The sequence below is a fragment of the Cetorhinus maximus genome, chromosome 6 (assembly GCF_964194155.1).
Source record: "Cetorhinus maximus chromosome 6, sCetMax3.hap1.1, whole genome shotgun sequence".
In the NCBI taxonomy this organism is placed as follows: Eukaryota; Metazoa; Chordata; class Chondrichthyes; order Lamniformes; family Cetorhinidae; genus Cetorhinus; species Cetorhinus maximus.
In genome coordinates this window covers 20,096,286-20,116,452 of record NC_135884.1, presented here as the reverse complement: position 1 = coordinate 20,116,452, position 20,167 = coordinate 20,096,286, and the positions used below count along the sequence as shown (strand labels likewise).

At 42.9% G+C, this 20,167-nt stretch overlaps 1 protein-coding gene and 1 long non-coding RNA gene across 5 annotated transcripts in view; both read right to left on the bottom strand.

Moving 5' to 3' along the window:
• ippk (inositol 1,3,4,5,6-pentakisphosphate 2-kinase) overlaps nucleotides 1-5,712 on the bottom strand; it is a 74,946-nt gene extending 69,234 nt beyond the window's left edge. Inside the window, exon 1 of one of the 4 annotated variants that reach the window (XM_078543348.1) lies at nucleotides 5,483-5,712. In XM_078543348.1, the coding sequence (XP_078399474.1) occupies nucleotides 5,483-5,563 (81 nt within the window). In that variant the 5' untranslated portion in view covers nucleotides 5,564-5,712. The remainder of the gene's footprint in view (nucleotides 1-5,482) is intronic. The other 3 variants (XM_078543351.1, XM_078543349.1, XM_078543350.1) reach the window with 3 other exon arrangements.
• LOC144681619 (uncharacterized) overlaps nucleotides 1-20,167 on the bottom strand; it is a 324,557-nt gene that overhangs the window by 136,963 nt on the left and 167,427 nt on the right. The gene's annotated exons all lie outside the window — the stretch shown is intronic.

Genomic DNA, 20,167 nt, shown 5'->3' with positions numbered 1-20,167 from the left:
ACTTCTAGAAAGTAAGTCCTCTGCAAGCAGAAGCAATATGTCCAGGCAATGTGCCTTTTTTATTTAATCAAAAGCGAGACACAAAAATGAGTAACGTGGTATATGAATTTCAGTGGTGCAATGCCAGGTACATAGGCCATACATCCCAATGACTGGTGGATCAAATCAAAATCAGCCCGCGATCGGCTGCGCTCCACCATTTTATCTGGGTGGGCCAATTAAGGTTTGCCCAGCGTGACATGCACCCGGAAGCACTGAGCGCTCCCTGTGCGGGCGAGGGGAGGGAGAGTCAGAGCCTATGCTCTTTAGCACATGCGCGAAAGAGTGCAGAAATCTCCGATGCACAAAACTTCCTCAGGGAGATTAGTTTGCTTATGAATTGAAATTTTTTTTAAATTCAGACATGTTCCCTCATGTGTCAATGAATTTTAATTAAAATTTTTATTCAATTTATAAAGCCTTCATGAAACCTCAACCAGCCCATGGATGAGGTTTCATGATAAATGCGAAGGACGTCTGGGCTCTTTGCCTGCCTGCCAACCTTAAGGTTGGATGGGCAGCCAAGGCAACCAGTTTAATTAGATTATTGACAGCCTTAATAGGCCTTTGACAGTTCAGTGGGCATACAGCCAACTCCAGTACACGCCCGCCGAATTGAAGATTGAAATGACGCGTGGTGACGTCAGGACACATGCCCAAAGTCACCGCGTCATTTTACGCACCGGTGAGCGGGGATTGCCTTCGCACACCAACCAGAAGATTTAGGCCCAGGAGTATCCCTTCAGCTGTTTGCAAAATACAGAGTATTGACCATACTCAACCAATTCATACTTGCAAAACTTAGAACACAATGTCTAAACATTAGATGTGATTCCACAATAGTGGACAACAGTAACTGAACAATCCCAAGTGCGCTAATTATACGAACAACAAATTTAAGATCAGATAGGCTCGCAATACGGCTCACTTAGGCTTGCTAGAAGGTACATACATTCCTATGCAAGGTCCTGTCCTCTGCAAGCAAAAGGAACATGTCCAGGCATTGTGCTTTTTTTGAATTTAGCAAAAAAGCATGGGGCTCAATATTCCCCTGGTGCATTCTCCAAGACAACACCTCGACCCAGGCCAATTAATGCCCTTTTCTCATGCAGTATAAGTTCTGCTCTCTTTGAAATATAGCATTCTTGCATGTGTCCTGATGAGTGCTAGATGAAAAGCTTTGACAACATGCATCTTTTTCCAGCAATATTCAATTTCTATACTACCAAGCAACTGTATGTAGTTTAATTCAGAAAAATGTGAAGTAATATATACTGGATGTAATGAAGGAAAAGAAAAAAAGACTTGGAAAAGGTTTTAAATAAATCCAGGAGCAGCACAGTAATGGAACAGGGTACATAGATATTCTAAAAGCTAGAGGAGAAATCAACTAGATTTAATTCAAGTAGAGATGGGAAAACAATGAGAGTCAAGTTAGATAAATCTCCAGGATGTGATATGTTTTAATACCCTGCAATGTAAACTAAGGAAATTGCAGATCCTCTAGCGTTCCAAACTCTCGCGATTCACGACATGACCATTTGCCAATCCAAGGAGACAATGTCAGTCATTACTTAAGAGTGCAAGCGATAGACTAACAGGCCTAGACTTTCCTAGTTTAATGAACATTATGAAAAAATTACTCAAATGTATTATTATGGACAGAGTGACCAAGCACTTGGCAAATATGAACTGATCTAATGAACCTAGTTTAATTTTGTGAGGTCATAACTGAAGTGGTAGATAGGGGAGTGTCTGCAGATGCTATTTATATGAACTTCCAGAAGCCATTAACGCTTCCACAAGGGACAATTAACAAAAATGAGAATGCATGAAATTGAAGCAAACCTATCGACACAGCAGCAAACCTATTTGACATAAATAAGAAAAATTAAGGAATAACGGCTACCTACTCATTTGGCACGCTGCGACTAGTGGTGTTAAGTAATTTATACAGTAAAATGGCTCAAGGAAAAAGCACTATATACCAAGTTTGCTGATGATATTAAGTTAGGGGGCACAGTAAATAGTGCCAATGGAAGCAGAAAGTTGCAAAGGACATCAATAGATCAAGTGAGGGGGAACAATGGCAGATTCAATTCACAACTCAAGAAGTGAGGTCATCCACTTTGAAGCCAAGATAGAGGAGATCAGGATACTTTATAAAGTCGAGTGAAAGAACTGTAGAGTAACAAAGAGTTTTGGTGTTTCTCTAAGTGATCATTCACATGCAAGAATATAGTTATCATAATTGAGCCTGATCTTATCCTCACCTTATGTTCATTTACAGGGCCATAGGATTGTCATCTAAATGCCATACCGAGTGGCGTAGGTGACCATGGGCTCCAAACATTCTGATTATGGCAACAGTGGATGCCTTTGGCTTAACCAGGACTCCAACAACAGTCTTTAGATCTTAGCCACTTCATTCATTTTCAGCCCCTTTCTCTTCTTCCGTTAATCCTTCCGGTGGTGCACTCCAACCTTTCTGCACGGATAACATCTGAAAAACTTCATTTATCATCTTTCGATATTATTTAAGAGTTCTCTTGTTCTTCTAGACCCATTCAGTACTTCTTTAGTTCTTTTCTCGACCCAGATTACCCTTAGGATTCTTAAGCACCACATTTCAAAACTGTTGATTTTCTTTTCTTCCTCTTTCCCAATGCTCCAAGTTTCACATCCATAGCTCATTACTGATCAGACTTAATATTTTAGTACAGATTCTCATTTTCAAGACTCAAGCTGACGTTCCTTACACTGTTATAAAAGCTAAATGCTGCAGATGCTCAAAATCTGAAATAAAAAATGCTGGAAAAATTCAGCAGGTCTGGCAGCATCTGTGGAAAGAGAAACAGAGTTACTGTTTCAAGTCTGTATGGCTCTTCTTCAGGGCTCTGAAGAGTCATACGGACTCAAAACGTTAACTGTTTCACTCTCCACAGATGCTGCCAGGCCTGCTGAGTTTTTCCAGCATTTTCTTTTTATTTCTTACATCATTGCTTAATTTTGTAAAAATACATTTGATTTGTCCAATCCTTTTTCAGATTTCAGTACTACTTTTGATATTGGACGTTAGGTGGGTGGGAAGGCAAGTGGTGAGGATGACAGAGTCTACAGAGGTTAAGTGAATGGGTAAAAACTTGGCAGATGGAATATAATGTGGGAAAATGTGAGGTTATACACTTCGGCAGGAATGACAGAGGAGCTGAATATTACTTAAATGAAGAAGGGCTGAAAAAAGCTGTAGCACAAAGAATTGGGGGTCCTCATGCATGAATCCCAAAAAGCTAGCGTACAAGTTCAGCAGGTAATAGGCAAGGCAAATGGAATGTTGGCCTTTATTTCAAAGGGAATAGAGTATAAAAATAGGGAAGTCTTGCTAAAACAATACAAGGCACTAGTTAGACCACACCTAACATACTGTGAACAGTTTTGGTCTCCTTATCTAAGGGGAGATATACTGGCATTGGAGGCAGTCCAGAGAAGGTTCACTAGCTTGATCCCAGGGATAGAGGGATTTTCTTATGAGGAGAGATTGAGTAGGTTCGGCCTGTACTCAATGGAGTTTAGAAGAATGAGGGGCAAACTTATTGAAATAAAAAAAATTCTTAGAGGGTTTGACAGGGTAGATGATGAGAGGTTGTTTCCCCTTGCAGGAGACTCAAGGACCAGAGGGCATAATCTCAGAGTAAGGGGGTGCCCACTTAAACCAGAGATGAGGAGGAATTTCTTCTCAGAGGGTAGTCAATCTGTAGAATTCTTTACCGTATGCAAATTCAGTGCTACAGAGGGCTGTAGAGGCTGAGAAGTTAAGTATATTCAAGGCTGAGATAGACAGATTTTTAATGAATAAGGGAATCAAGGGTTAAGGGGAAAAGGCAGGAAAGTAGAGTTGAGGATTATCAGATCAGCCATGATTACATGGAATGGTAGAGCAGACTTGATGGGCCAAATGGCCTACTTATGCTCCTATGTCTTATGGTTACTGTGCTTTCTAGATAAGGGAATCAATTAACTTGTTATAATTTGCTTCCATTTACTGTGAATTTACATACTGGAATGTCCTTTTTCTTTGCCGTTACGATAGTGTTTATTTTCTTCCAGTTGAGTCTAAGCCTGGATTTAACACTTGCCTTTATGACAGCATCAATTATTAGGATCATAGGATAGCAATCAATTAGAAAATATGATTAATATTTTTCCTTCCAAGCCCAGAATACAAAGGGTCAGGGAAGCCCAACGTTTTGATTTCACGATTCCTTTCTGGCCCGCAATTTTGAGAAGATTTACAAAATATACTTGGTAGTTCCCTGGAAATATACAGCCATTTTATGGCAGAGAACAAACACAGAAAAGCAAGACAGAACAAATCAATTTTCATTGCATAAATGTTATGAGTAACCTGACAACAGCTACTGCCTTGCAAAGGGAGAGTATTAGATAAAAAGCAGTTTAAGAGCATTGTGATTTTTGAACATTTCATAATTCCTCACATCAAACAATCATACAAGCAGGCGCCACTACAGCAACTTCATTGTACCTTAACTGTAAAACAGGGGTGACAGGAACAGTTTTCCAAAGCATTTTAAGATGGGGCAATAAGCACAGTACATATACCCAACAGACAATGCAGTGAGACAACAGAAGGTGCAGATCCTTCTTCAGTACTTTTAATGTGGCAATTTTACATCGCGAAATTAAAAAGTTTACCAAAGAAAGCATAACGTCACAAATTAATAAATAAACCCAGGACAGATCACTTAAAGCACACACCATGAATGTTCAGCCGCAGAACTCCGAACTTGATTCGTATGTATTATCTGCTTAGAGCAGACAACTAGCAAAGGATAAACACTGCGTTATGCCCCTCCCTAGAAAAAGAACCATTTTCCCCAATCCCCATGAGGCGAGTCAAATTAAATCAGATTAGGGGTTTAAAGAAATGCTGCCATGCATCACCACGCACTTTTTTTTTTAAAAAAAAGCACCACTAAATGCGTGTTTATTCCGCGCAGCAAAACCTAATGTCAATGATGAGCGAAAATGCTCCCAGCAAGTCAGGCAGCATCTGTGGAGAGAGAAGCGCAGAGTGAGAGCTAAATGTCATCAATCTTTAGCATTGTCTACGTTGATTTCAGGATTTCCAGCGCCCATGGCACCTTGAAAAGCGAAAACAGGTGGTGACAATTAAGTTACTTCTTTTATAAGGAGGAACTCTGCGGAGAAATTGGAAGGACTACATCGACGCTCGGTTTGTTGTCAGCAACTGAAACCCCTAACTTTGGCGTGGCGTGCTGCATGCGGGTTGTGCAAGAGGGCGAATGAAGATTTCCCGTTTGCAAGATGCTTCCTACCGCGGTCGCTTTCTTTAATGCAGCATTTCTGCCCGGGACGGTGTGCTCGTGGAAGCGCGAGCCGGCGGCGCCGTTAACCGACTAACCTGGACGTGGGAAACAACCAAACTCCGGTTGCCTTCCCCGTGGTACTTCCATTCGTTTCCGTCGAGTTCCTTCACTTCCATAACCGCCGGCGTTTGTTTTTATTTCGTTATTTTTTTTTTCCCCTCCTCCCCTGCCTCCGCCGTCGTCCTTAGTTCCCTCTCCCTCACATAGACTCGAAATGCCTGATGACTGACTCCAGGTCTGACAGCCTCGGGCACCGATGGCCCAGCGCGCGCGCAGGAAGAGGAAAGTCCACCCTCCCCCGACTACCGGAAGTACTCATTCCCCCTCCCACCATCCCAGCGCTGATTGGATGAGCAGGCGTCGAGTGGTTCCCGATTGGTGAGTTCACAGCACGATGATGCCACACGATTGACCTCCCCCCCCCCACCCACAGAGTTAGGTTGAGAGGAAGAGTCTGTGGGTGTCTCAGTAATTCCTGGCATAGTTCTGCTTCTAAAGCGCATGTTAATGCGGGATTACAAATCCAGGTTAATGTGTAATATGTGTAAAAAGGAAGTAATTTTAAAACCAAAATACAGAAGCGAAATTCTGGAAATACTCGAAGTCAACAGTTCTGTTGAGAGAAACCTGTTTCAGGAGTTAAAAGATCATCGACCTGAAACTTTAACTTAATCCTCAAGAATCGAGAAATCCATAAAGCGAGAAAGACACGCAATCTTATTGTTATTTATTTCACAAAATATGAAGCAGAGTGAATAGGTACTACTTGGTGTGTATCTCCTAAAACCTTAGAACAATCTAAAATTGTATGAAGCAGGCTTGTTTCAAAGTAATTTCAGCGTTTAATTCTATTCTGTAACCTACTTTAATTTCAGTACCTACCTAACATACATACTAATCCCCAGGTGACGTGCTAAACATACCTTCAAGAGAGACATGAATTTGGAGGTCAGATTTCTTTGTGGCTAGAATGTCCAACTAGGAGAACTAAATAATTCCATTCAGGAATAAGCATATTTGAAAAGTTTAAAAATTGAAAACTGGACATAGTTGTTTCTGAGTGATGTGTCAGTTGCCAAGTTGACTAACTAAAGGTAGTTAAAAATCAGAACTTTTTAAAAGTACATCTCAAATTGCTTTCCCATCTATGCAACGTTCATTGACCTTAGCCTACTACCCCGACTGGGAAAAGCTGGGAAGTGATGTTTCAAAGGGATCGGGGCTGGAACCACTGTTGCTCATAATTTACATGAACAATTTGGACTCAAGAATCAGAAGTAGAATCTTAAAATTTGCAGACATCAAATTGAGGAAGAATGCAAAAAGTACATAAAGATATTAATAAACTTGCAGAATGGGCATGAAATTGGCAAATTAATTTTAATGTAGGTAGAAGTGAAGTGCTGTGTTTTGATAGGAAGAATAAAGAGGCCACATTCTGCTTCAATAATAAGTCTAACTGGGTAGAGGAGCAAAGGAAACTATGGGTACACATTCGCAATTTGCCATAAAAAAAACAAACGGTTTCATTTCTGGAAGATAGGATTGACAAGCAGAGATGTTTTGCTAAACATGAAGGCAGCATTAGTTAGACCACACTTGGAACCCTCTACAGAGTACTAGTCTACATATTATAAAAAGGATATAGAGACATTGGAGAAGGTGTAAAATTATTCACAAGGATTATAACAGAACTGGGAGGATAATTATCAGGAACAGCTGAACAAGCTAGTTCTTTTCTCTAGTAAAGAGAGGCTAAAGGTTGACATGATAGAGGTGTTTAAGATTAAGAAAATATATGAAAAGGTAGACATAGAGAAAATGTTTCCACTTGTGGACTGTCCAAAATTACAGGTCATAAATATAAGATAGAGATCATAAATATAAGATAGTATCTAATAAACTCAACAGGAAACTCAGGAGAAACTTCCTTACCCAAAGAATGGTAAGAATGTGGAATACGCTACCACAAGGCATAGTTGAAGTGAACCAGTACAAATGCATTTAAGGGAAGCTAGATAAACACATGAGGGAGAAAAGAATAGAGGGAAATGCTGATATAATTGGATGAAAGATGGGGGTTGGCGTGTAGGGGGAGGAGGCTTGCATGGAGCATCATCACTAACATAGACCAGTTGAGTGAACTACCTGTTTATGTGTCACAAACTGTTATGACACATCAGTTGGTAAAGGCTGAGTAATTTAAAATCCCAGAGGGAAACTTTAAACATCTGTCATAACCTATATTTTCAAATGGTATGTTTGAAATGCAGCTCTGAAATCAGAAATGAAACCACCAAGCCTCCAGAGGTTTTTTATATAAATTAAATTAAACATTTATTAATTTAACAAGGAATTAAACACATGCACATGTCTACAAATTACCACCATAATAACTTTTAAACAAACCCCCAAATTAATCACGCACAGGTGAATCTTCACCAAGGCAACAATGACCCATGGACTTAAACAGACACCAGGCAAAGCACATTTTATCTTACGAATTCAAAATGAGGTCCCATGCAATTTGGTTCCTTTGCACCATTGTAGGCTTACAGGCAGCTTAGACCTTACATGCCTCTGACCTATACATGCAAAACTGTATATATCTAGCCTTCCCTTTGAATGCAACTTCTCATTATATCACCAGGCCCTTTGAACTCCACCTCTTCTAACAATAAAACCCCTTTCATAGTACCAATTTTATTAGTAATATAAACATATTGCTTGGTGCCTCCTAGTTAGGTGCAAGATTTCACCCCCAGTCTTTGAATGATTTATTCAACAAAATGCAAACGTATACTCTACCTTACTGTTTAACATCTCAAAACTATTATACATCAAAGCACCCAGACTAGCTGGCTTTAATCCAATTAAGACACGCATACTCACATCCATAGACACAGACCCTACTACAAGTCCAATTTAAAATAATTTCCAATAACATTATATGCATTAATATCTTAATGACACACACGGTGTAACTCAGCTCAATGTAACATTTAGTTCCATTTAAATGAAAATTAAATCAATATAAAGATAAGTTTATTGTCTAACATACTTTGAAGATTTTGTAATGGAGGAGCGAAGACATGGTACCTGTAAATTTTGAGATCTAAAATTGTATTATCCAATCAGTTCCAACTTGAAAAAATAATCACATGGTCTGGTCTATAAATAGAGGGATCAATATCCTGTCCACAACTACTTCTGAAAAGAAAATTGGACCTTAAACAGCAGTTTTTGGCCTGCAAAGCGAATTTTAAAAGAAAAAAACTGTCAACCCATGATGTACTATTGATATATGTGAATCCCCTTCAGGACCATTAGAATGCCCATTCAATCCAGTTTGTTGAGTAGTGCAGTTGGATTTTTACTCTTGCTCTGGCAAGTTTCTAAATCTTTACTACTGTTACCATCAACCTATCATGATGAATGGGATCCATGTGCTTTTTCACTATAGCATTTGGTGGCCTGGTGAGCATAAAATGTAAAGTTGCCATATCCCCAGGGATAGCAGATGACTGCAGAAGTGCCCATGGCCTGAGTTTGGCTAGAATATTTTGATTTCATAGAGGTCACAGAAGTGTGAGTTTGTACATCCTCACTGTTTAATGTTTTAATTAGAGCTGTCAAGTGATTTGGAAAGAATAATCATGATTAATCATGCAATTAGAAATTGTAATCTTGAATTTAATCACATGCTTAATTTATACAATTTCTGCATCCATCTCATTCTTGCCCGTTTCATTACTGTGCTACAATAATCATTATCATCCAAAAAACTAACTCAGCATTACAATTTCCCATTTCCAGATTCATCATGTTGGTTCCCTCTTTCATCGTTTCAAATTTACTGACACAGAATTATATTAAAACACTCATAGTTTGAACTCTTTATTGCGAAGTGAACATTAAAATCTTATTAGTCATTATATCTGTAAGGATAAATTGAAAAGGGAAATTGTTTGGCTTTTGCATTACCTGCAAGGGAAAATGGAGTGCAACCTAAAAATAGTCAGATCTAGCTAACAAAAACAACAAAGTAATGGATTGAGCAACTGACTCATCGACTAACAGCACAATAGGTTTTTATGGATTTATTTCCGTGACTCACTGTCTACTGATATGCACCATATACAAGCATTGAAATGATCAAAACTATTTGTTATTAAATAATTTTGTTGCCCATGCTCCCTCCTCTTTGTTCTGTTCTGCTGGGGATCATAACACAAAATAGTTTGCTCTGACATACTAAAAATATGTTTTAAAGTCCTTTCATTCCAGTCGGTCGTCATCTGGCTCTGGAATACGCTAAGGCCAGAATTTTACCAGCCCACTGGAGAAGGGCTGGGAGGTGGGAGGATGGCAGCAAAAGGCATCGGGGTAGAAGCTTAACCTGTTCACATCGCCAATGGATATTACCAGAGGTTCTGTTGAAGGGTCATGAGGACTGGAAACGTCAACTCTTTTCTTCTCCGCCGATGCTGCCAGACCTGCTGAGTTTTTCCAGGTAATTCTGTTTTTGTTTTTGGATTTCCAGCATCCGCAGTTTTTTGTTTTTATTACCAGAGGCGATCGGGCTGACGGGAGGATCTCGTCATGAAACGTGGCGGAAAAATAATTAAGCCTATGAAACAAACAGTTAACTGTGGTTTATTAAGGTTTTTTATCAATTTTTCCGAAACCCACGAAGGGTGCACGAGATTATCAGAGCTTCAGCTATAATACGGCAGAAGGTGAGTGTTGGCTGCAGTTGGCAGCCATTGTAAAAGGTAGCGTGGCTTGATAGGGAGAATGAAACTGAATGAAGGGCAATAACAAGCTGAAGCAAAGACGAACTTGTCGAACACAGCAGTGGCATTCTAGTTCTGTATCCTTACTGACTTGGCACTTGCACGTACAGAGCAGGGTTGGGAGGGAGGAAGGAAGGATAGGATGCCCAAAAAACGGAGTGCAGCAAAAGGTGGCGGGGTGGGAAATAGGATGCCCAGGAAACTGAGTGCAGCTATTTGCCATGGGCCCCATTCACTCAGCCTTCAAGACCTCCAGTGAGCCAGGCAGTGGGGCAGCAGCAACCAGAGGGGAACCAGGATCATGAGCCTGGAAGGGAGCGGGAAGGGATGGGGCACAGAGGACACATAACCAGCCTCTTACACACAGATGACAATACCCACCAGAGGGGGGTCTACTGTCAGAGGCTCAACTTCATGCAAATATTGGAGCAGCTGTGTTGCTGAAGACTGTACCTCTCCAGAGAGGCACCCACCAAGTTGTGATGGTGAATGAGCTGAGCCCTATGGGAAGTGGCAAGTACCCAATGCCTGTCGCATTCAAAGTCACTGAGATGCTGAACTTTTACACCAAAGGACCATTACAGGGATCTTCTGAAGATAGCTAGACCTCCCAGTCTGAGGCTCATCAAAGTGGTGACCTATGCTGTGTTTAAGAGGCCAGAACATACACTTTTGCAAGGATCCCTATAGTCAGGCTGGGGGGTGGGGGGTGGGTCATAGGATTCAGGGCCATCACTAGATTACCCCAGGTACAGGCTGATCAACATCAGCAATCAGTTTAAACTGGCCTCAGGTGCCAACGTGAATTGTGGCAAGGGCGAGGCCATGTTCTTTGGGAACTGTGCTGACCGATCCTTTGTCCCCTTCACTGTCAGGTCAAACGGCCTGAAGGTGATGGGGATATGGTTCGGAGGGACTAGGCCATGCATTAGAAACTGGAGGGAGCAAGTAGCCATGGCAAAAAAAAAACTGGGTGTGTGGGAGCAGTGCTCCTTCTCCACTGCGGGTAAGAACCTGGTCATCAGGTGTGAGACACTCTCGGTGTTGCTGTACGTGGCGCAGGTCTGGCCCATTCCTCACTCCTGCACGGTGGCAATCACCTGAGTCATCTTCCACTTTATTTGGAGGTTGAAAATGGACCATGTTTTCCAGGACACGGTGTACAAACCTCTAAAAGAGGAAAAACATGCCCAATATTGCCCTCATCCTGATGGCCATCATTGTGTGTGGCTGCATCAAGCTGTGCGTGGACCTCGGTACGCAAACGCCAAGGCCAGAATTTTCCCGTTGGCATGCGGGGGAGGGCCCCACATGCCCACGTGTAAAATGACGTGCAGTGACGTCGGGTGAGCATCCCGATGCCATCACGATATTTGGGAAGGCTAAAAGTTCGGATGCATTCCCGTCATCAATTAACGGGCCAGTTAAAGCCCTTGAGGCAGCAATTGAATTTGATTTTTCGCAGCCCATGCGATCTTCAGGATGTCACATGGCCTTAACGGGCAGGCGGGTAGGAAACATTTGTATAAGCCTCATCCACGAGTGGGATAAGAGGGGTGAGTGGGGTTGCAATTGTGATGTTTGAGGTATTTAAGTGTGAAAGTAACTTATACTTGCCTGTGTGAGCAGGAAGACTTCAAAACTCATCAGCCACCAAGCAAGAACGTACCTGGTCCCCAGCAGCCTTCTGACTGCCGGCGCCCTGGGCACTCTCTGTCTCTGCCCACATCTCAAGCGAGTATGAAGTGCCCTCATCGCCGTGCCCCGGGACACTAGCTGAAGATCTAATTCCCACCGAGGTGCTAGTGTCTGCACTGGTGCCTGCCTGCCTGAGATGGTGTGACGCTGGTGAGTGCATTTGCTTGGGGGCTTCACGGGTGAGAGGTGGGTCCTCTGCCTCCTCCTCCTGGCCCTGCTCCGGTGATGCTGAAAGGAAGGAAAATAATATTTGTTTAGTCACAGTGCAAACAATGTCAACTTGCATGCCGCTCCACCAGATCATTATGCGCTCATCTTTCCATAATCAAGGGTAAACCCATGTTGCTAACTTCAATCACTGAGCATTCAGCAGTGCCATGCCTGCTGTGACACACATGGTGGCCTGAGTGCTCGCCAAACATACCGCCCCATGGCACCTCAGCCTCACTGCCACCGGTGGACCTGGGGGCATGGCGCCTCTCAAGATCCATGGCCTGCTGCTCAAAAGCCGTTAGGATGGCCAACTTGGCCTGCCCTCCGCCAGTCCGCATTCATTCCAACACATTGTGCACAGTCTTTTCCTGAAAAGCAGAGGGGAGCATTGATTAGTCCAGCCTGCACCTGAATTCCCATCACATCCCTGCCAACCCAGCCAGAGTGGGACATTGCAGGACTCCAGTTCTTCCTCACCCCACAGCTGCCGCACACCCACCCAAGTAAGCCAGGGCTGACCCGCCCCCCCATTACCCAAATGCTGCCTCCTTCACATGTGGCACCTTTGCTAAGCAACGAGGCACAAGCACGTGGAGCACAAAGTCCAGCAGATGGATTGGTGCCCCGCCAACTGGAAGCTCCCCTCCCAGCATGTTAGCACCCTGACTTTGACATGCTTCGCAGTTCCGGCACTCTGCCTAGGTGCAGATCCTTGACTTTCAACCCCATTCTATAGTCTGGGTGTCAGTGTCACTCATGCTGTGGATGCAGAACACATCCTAGCTCAACCCTCTCAGGGTGAACTGGGCACGGGCAATCTCTGCTGTCACACCCAGCGAGGGATCCATGCTGTGAGGGATTCAATTATGTTACTGTACTCAGAATTGGTGGGGGTGTCGGGGGTGGGGGGGCAGTGTGGGTTTGGGGGGAAAGGGTGATGGCTGCATTAAGTGACTTGAGGCAACACGGTACTCACCCTTCCTGAGCGCAGGAGATCATTGAACCTTTTGCGCCACTGGAGCCATGTGCGCCGCACCACATCATGGGAACTAACACTCTCGGCCACATCCTCGCATGTTTGGTCAGGTGGGGAGGCATCCGCCTCCTGTCCCTCGGAAGAAGGACCTCCCGCCACGCTGTCACCTCCTCCAGGAGGGCAGCTGGGCACTCCTCTGAAAAACGAGGGGCACACTGCCCCGCTGGCCTACCCTCCGGCCTGGCCTGCCCCGATGGCCTACTCTCCGGACTTGCATCACTAACATTGCCTCTCTACTAAGCCCTTCTCCCAGCCATTGTGAGCAGCCTTTCCAAGGCTGCCAGGCCTTCATTTATACAGGCTGCCGGGTTGCCATTGGACCCAGTGACCTGAGTGCACCCACTGCTGCCCACCACTCCTGCTATGCACGGGAGTCGTGAACTATGCTGGGCAGGCCTCAATTAGCTCGCCTGCGTAACAAAGCGGCCTGCCAAGATCGGGTCTGCGCCCGCTCCCGCACAGCCTGGGGAGAAATTCTCCTCCAAGTGTCACTCCATGCTGAGTTTCTAAGTGCCCCCAGTGTTGCGAAGGATGGGTCTAGCCACACTGCCGCTGCCCCAACTAGTTGCACCGTGTCGCACCACCTGTCCCTCGTGCAAAAACTTTATGCAGAGAAACACCTTTGACCACAAGTCCATCAGGCAGTTGTCGGCACGTAACGTCCTAGAGGCCCTGTGGGAAAAGGAGGTGGTGGATCCTGTCGGATGGTTCCCCGTGCAGACTGTCAAAGTCATTTGACGGAATGCCTCATCGCTGGAACTTTCCAACAAGCACCAAGATATAGCCTGACTGGTGATGAGAAAGGCCCTCCCTGTCAGATCCTTTCTACACGACAGGAGTCTCATCCGTTCTGCATGTTGCCCTTGAGGTGGTGGAATGTGCCTTTGCAAAGAAGGTCTGAACAGAGAAGCAGTGGTTCATCCCGAGCAGTTCCGTGATGCAGGACTCTGTGCTCTATGGGCTGTTCCCAGGGACAAACACTGAGACAAACATCAACTGCAGCTGGAGGATCATCAACTTGGCAAAAGACGCTCTTTGGTCTGCCCAAAACTTGTTGGTCTTCCAGTGCAAAGAGAGGTCCCTGACCGAGTGTTGCAGACTGGCAGTTTCCAAGGCCCAGGACTACATGCTGAGGGATGCACTAAAGCTTGGGGTAGCCGCCACAAAGGCGCAATGGGGAAAGGTCACTGTCTAAGACCCTTCAGCCATAGTGCACCGAGGGGCTGGGAATTGTAGAGACCCCTCAGGCTATATGACTCACATTGAATGTATGCAGTGAATATTACATGTATCACAATTGTATCGAAGCACCTCAGAGTGCAACATAATCTATGTAGACAACTTAAATACCATTGCACTGTCTGTTATGACCACTTTGAAATATCTGTCATGTTCCTCGATTGTATTGAAGCACCTCAGAGTGCGACATGATCAATGTGGTAAACTTGAATATTATTGCGCTTTTTGTGATGGCCATATTGAAATGTTTTGTAATGTTCTTTCAGATATTTTATGAATAAAGTGTATTTTTGCAAAAAAAAAAGCCCCAGGTAGACTGTCATCAACTGCATGTGTGTGGTTGTCAAGGACCGGACAACAGCCTTCATTAACAGGAAGGACTTCCACTCACTCAAAGTACAACTGGTCTGCAACTACCACAAATGGATTCTTCAGGTCTGTGTAAGGTTTCCAGGAAACTGCCATAATGCCTGCACAACAAGGCAGTCCCAGGTGCTTGCCTTCAAGGATGGATACTTGGTGATAAGAGATGTCCACTAGAGATGCTACTGAATGCCTGTGATGAAACAGAGCGCAGATACATGGACACAGAACCAATCAAGTGACCATTGAGTAGGCCATAGGGCTTTGGAAGATCAGTTCTGATGCCTAGATAGATCTGGTGGAGCCCTTCAATATAGCCCAGCAATGGTCTCATGAATCATAGAGATGTGCTCTGCACAACCTGGCACTACAGAGAGGTGAACCTTTGAACAATGAGGACATCTTGGAGCATGATGCCTCCTCTGAGTTTGAGGATATGGAGGGGGATTGTGCAACAGAATGAAAACCCTGAAGGACAGCAAGCAAGGTGCAATGAGATACACGTAAGGGAGTCTCGTGACTCTCTAATGTAGGCACGTTTCACAAAAGCCTTACTTACACACCCAGTCAGTTGAATAAATTCTTCAGTTTCTGCAGCCCCTGTTGCTGTATGCTTGAATTCCCTTACTATTTCCCTGGACCTGTCACCACATGAGGCAACAGTATGAGAAATGCATTGACCTCATTCAGTATGGCCTTTCCCATCACTGTCTTTGTGGGAGCCAGTGAACTGTTAATGACCCAGTGATAAAAAAGTGAAAAGCGTAAAGGATTTTTTTTTTTAGTGATGCACCGTTTCTGAATTCATTTAAGACACATGCACAACAAAGTAACATCTAAGATCAAAATATAAACCCAAGAAACCCAGGCGCAGCTCAGTGAGCTTCTTCATTTGGTGCTCCTACATGGTGCACCTCTTGCACTGTTCACTCAGGTGGAGACATTCCTGTCCCATGGCTCTCAATGATCCTGCTGGTCATCCTCTGGCTATCTGAGGTCTGAAGGGCCTCGGCATATTGAGGGCTTCCTGCTCGGGTACAGGAGCCCCCTCTGTCTCTGTGGTTTCTTGAGGCTCTGGTGTCACTATCAGAAGGGCTGAGGAGTCGCTGCCCATGCCAAAAGTGCCTTAAGAAGTACTCCGAGATGCAAGGGCACACTCCCCCCCGCCCCCCCCCACCCTCTTCTGAGGAGTCCAAGGACCTGGTGATGACCCCAGGCTTCTCATCCCCTCCCCCCCAACTGTTGCTCCACAGAGTTCATGAACAGGGCTGCTTGGAGAGTATCTCCAGGAAGGCATGGTTGATTGAATCTTGGACCAACTCTTGAACTTCTGTCCACAATTGGTGCAGTTGCCAGCATTCCCCTACTGCTCCTTCTGGGACTGCTGCATCAATAAGTCCTGCTGGGCTGCCTGTTAAAGATGGTACCAGCGCTTCAGGGCCCAAACTGTGCCCCCTGCCTGCGCGGCCACCCGCTTTCGGTCTCGGTGACGGGTCCTGCTTGCTTTCAGTAAAATTCTGGCCCACAACATTATACCTGCTGTCAATAGTCTGGTTTGGAAAACATTCCTTTTGCGCTCTTTTTCTGGTGTTTGCAACAACACATAAAAAAGATGCAAATCTTTTCTGCTTACTACCACATTAGCCAACTTGTATAATTGTTAGGAGTTACAAGACAAGTTCGATACTCACGCACTGCTGGACAGGTTACAGACAGGAGTCACAGTTTAAACAAAGGTGTGTATTTAACAAGCAAACACTGATGGTGTATTCACTATAAACATTTAGTACAGTCCGTACATTTAGTACAGTCCGCAGCAGAATCACGTAAAATGGATTTCAAAAACTTATTTACTGAATAACACATTTTTTTCAAAAAGAAGCTCTTACTGTTTGTCAGCTCCTGTTTTACAGTGCTGCTCTCTTCCCTCAGTGTCATCTCCCATATTTCAAATTGTGTCAGTGGGTCTCAGCACTCTCTGACACCCACTTCAGAAACTTAAGCACAAAAATCTCGGCTGACACACCATTGCAAAGTTGAGGGAGCGCTGCACTGTTGGAGGTGCCGTTTTTCTGTCTTAAAACGCGTTAGTTAAAGAAACAATTGGGCCCGATTTTGACTCTGTAATTGAATGGGTTTTGGTTGAGTTAAAATCAGGCCCAGGAAACACAAAGACAAGGCTGCTCTGGATCAAGTCCCCTGCTGTTGTTAATCTCATTGTTAATACAGGAGGGGCTGCATTTTAGTAATTGAGTTTCCATTGCTCAAGCTTTTGCATTGCATTGCCTGGAGAACCAACCACATATCCTGGTTAAGCTTTGCAAAAATCAGACATGCTCTGATTGTGAAACAGGCAAAGCAGCAATTTACTGAAATTAAATTGAACAATGTAATATTTCTTCAGCGAGCCAAATAACCGTACCTCCTAAACAAACAGAGTTGCCTGCCAGGAGGATCTGTATGAGTTTAAAGTATGTTCTCCTAGTAATTTCCATGGTGAATGTGCATTAAAAAAAATCTCTAAACAAATAAACAAGTTGATCGCAGAAGTTAGCTGTGATTAATTGACAGTTTTAATGGTGTTGTTACTGAGGTAAAGAGATCATGGTTGTACAGCGCTTTTCATTGGCATTGCACACGTCACCTCTTGAGTTCGATGAGGTCTTGGGCTTTCCACATCTGGGGATTAAGGCAATTTCAAGCAGAGAGCTTGCCAGGTTATCTATGAGCACCACAGAACTGTTCAGGCTGGTAGCAAGACGATTTTGGCACCAATTGACTTTAGATTTTCAAAGTCAAGGGAGGATGGGATATTGGGGAACATGGGAGGTGCACCTGGCCAACCGTGCTCAAGGATTCAGAGAAAGGTAGTCAGAAAGTTCACACCTTACCTCACAGGACAAACTCAAAAGGACAGCATCTTGAGAAAGCATGTTCAATCACACAGGTGATTGGGAAGCACGAAGGTCTACACCATGCTTAAATGGAGGGCCCATGCCAATTTGTCAAGCTCTCAGAACAAGGGACCTCTCAACACAATATGTGTGAGGCATTTATCAATCATGAGCACAAACTAATAATGCTTATTATTTACGGTTAATAAGCCTAGTTCATTAGAAGTTTAACTACTTTTTCTCTCATTGCCTTTTTAAAAGATTGATTGGGGGAAAGGGACTGACTAGGTTGCTCTACAAAGAGCTGGTGAAGACTTGATGGGCTGAAGGGCCTCCTTCTGTACCATTATGATTATAACTCCATGAATGCACTTTGCTTTAAAATGTAACCTTAGATCTAACTCTTTTTTTCCCCCAATTTCTTTCTGTGGTAAAATTGATTTTAAAAAGTCCTCAAATGTGGCAAAAGACATTACCAGAGATATTTCAATTCTTCTCATTTTAGCGTTTGAAGCAAAGCACTACGATTTCGGTATCTGCAGCAGATACGCTTTTGTTATGTGAAGCAGTCCTCAAGACAATCATTGGCTTGGTGGTTCTTCAAATGTAAGTGTCATAATAATCATTGACTGGGAAGTTCAGTGATACCCAGAAGGGTTCTCAGTTATTAACTGTTCTATTAAATCTCCTGATTCACGGATAACAGTAGCACATTTCTTTCTTACTTCAAAATCAGAATTCTTTTAATTTTCAGTAATTTTTTTTGGTTCACCTAAGGAACTGTGTCCCACTGAAAATTAAACTTCCTTAAAATAGCTAAACACATGAAAAAACTGAACTGCTTAAATCCATATTACAAAAAACCAATTGGCAATACTAGTTCCTTATAATTACTGTCAACCGTACATGGCTGCTCACTACAGTGCTTTCAAAACTTGAATATTTGGTTTCAAAATTATGATACCTTTCCACAATGCTGTTATAAAAATTTGTTTTTGTTTATGCAGCTGTTTATGAGAAGGATTCTACACTAAATAAAAATTCTTATTTTGTGTGTGATAAAAAAATGCCTAATAAAAAATTAAAAACTGGAATAAATTAAAATAATTTTTTTAAAAATTAAAATAAAAGAATTAAGCAAATTAGTGCCAGTGTTGCCTGACTTGGAGATATGTTATCTCCAATGATTTCTTTGTATTTCATCAAAGTTCATCACCATTAAATCACTTTTTAAACTTAATTTTGATGACTCAATTGGAAGTTTCTTTATATACAGCAGAAAAAGAAAATAAAGCCATGTTAAAATTTGTAAACTCTTTTTTCCCTTTGTTATCCTCCTTCTTCTCCTTCTTAGGCAGTCCCTCGGAATCGAGGATGACTTGTTTCCACGCCAATTCTATGGATTCTGAAATGGCCGATAGGTCCAATGCCCATTTGCAGGCTCTGCCACATGCAGAGCAGATGGTGCTTAAAGGGTTGGACAGATGGGTTTGAAGGTTTATATGCTCCCTCCGACGTCTCAACTTTGCCTCTATATGTTCCCAACAAAATCTTTCAATGCCTTCCTGAATGAGCCTTCTCCATTTTAGTTGGGTTTCCCAGAGTCAGCAGCTGTGAATGTCATGTTGAAATACATTAACACATCACTTCCACAAATCCTCATCAAAAACTAAAAAACTTGTAGTTATTCACTAACCTCAAACAAAAAGATAATTTACTCAAGGGTTGTTTGTCATGGAGAACATGTTTCTTTAAGGGAGAGTACATTATGTAAACTGGTTCTCCTTTTTCTCGAGTAGCAACTTAGTAGAACCCCCCTGAGATCTCCTTGTTAACTTAAGGAAACCTGAAGCAAACTCAACAGAAACAACAATAGAGAATGGGAATGAGAAGCCAGAGTTTATTTGTTGTTCCAATGTAAAATAAATGTTTTGTCTGGTTATGTTCCTGTGAGGGCCTTGGAATGTTTTACTCTGCTAAAAGTGCCATATCAAACATTAAACAATCATTTTGGAGGACATGGTCACTAAACTCATGATCTTAAATACTGGTAAAGTCAGAACACAGGCATCAATAAAGTATCATAGCAGAAAAAAAAACACATTTAATGGTTGTTTAAGAAGAATGAATGTGTTTTGATAGGAATTCTGGAAAACTATAACTAAGATTCCTGTTAATCTGCCATGATTTTACCCTGGGTTTTAAATATTTATTCTGTGAGTTCCAATTTTGGTTTATTAAAATCTATCCTGTAAAATACAGTGTAAAAATCACACCTTCAATTTGTTTTATAATCGTCTAAATCTAAAGGGTATCAAAATATCATACAGGGATTATTACATAATGGTCATGATCTGGAACACTGGCCAATTGTTTTCCTTCCTGCTCAGGGAAATTGCACCACCATCATTGCAAGTGACATTAATTGGCTCAGCACAGCTTGGGAGCTAACAGTTATGTCCTTTAAACAGGTATATACTG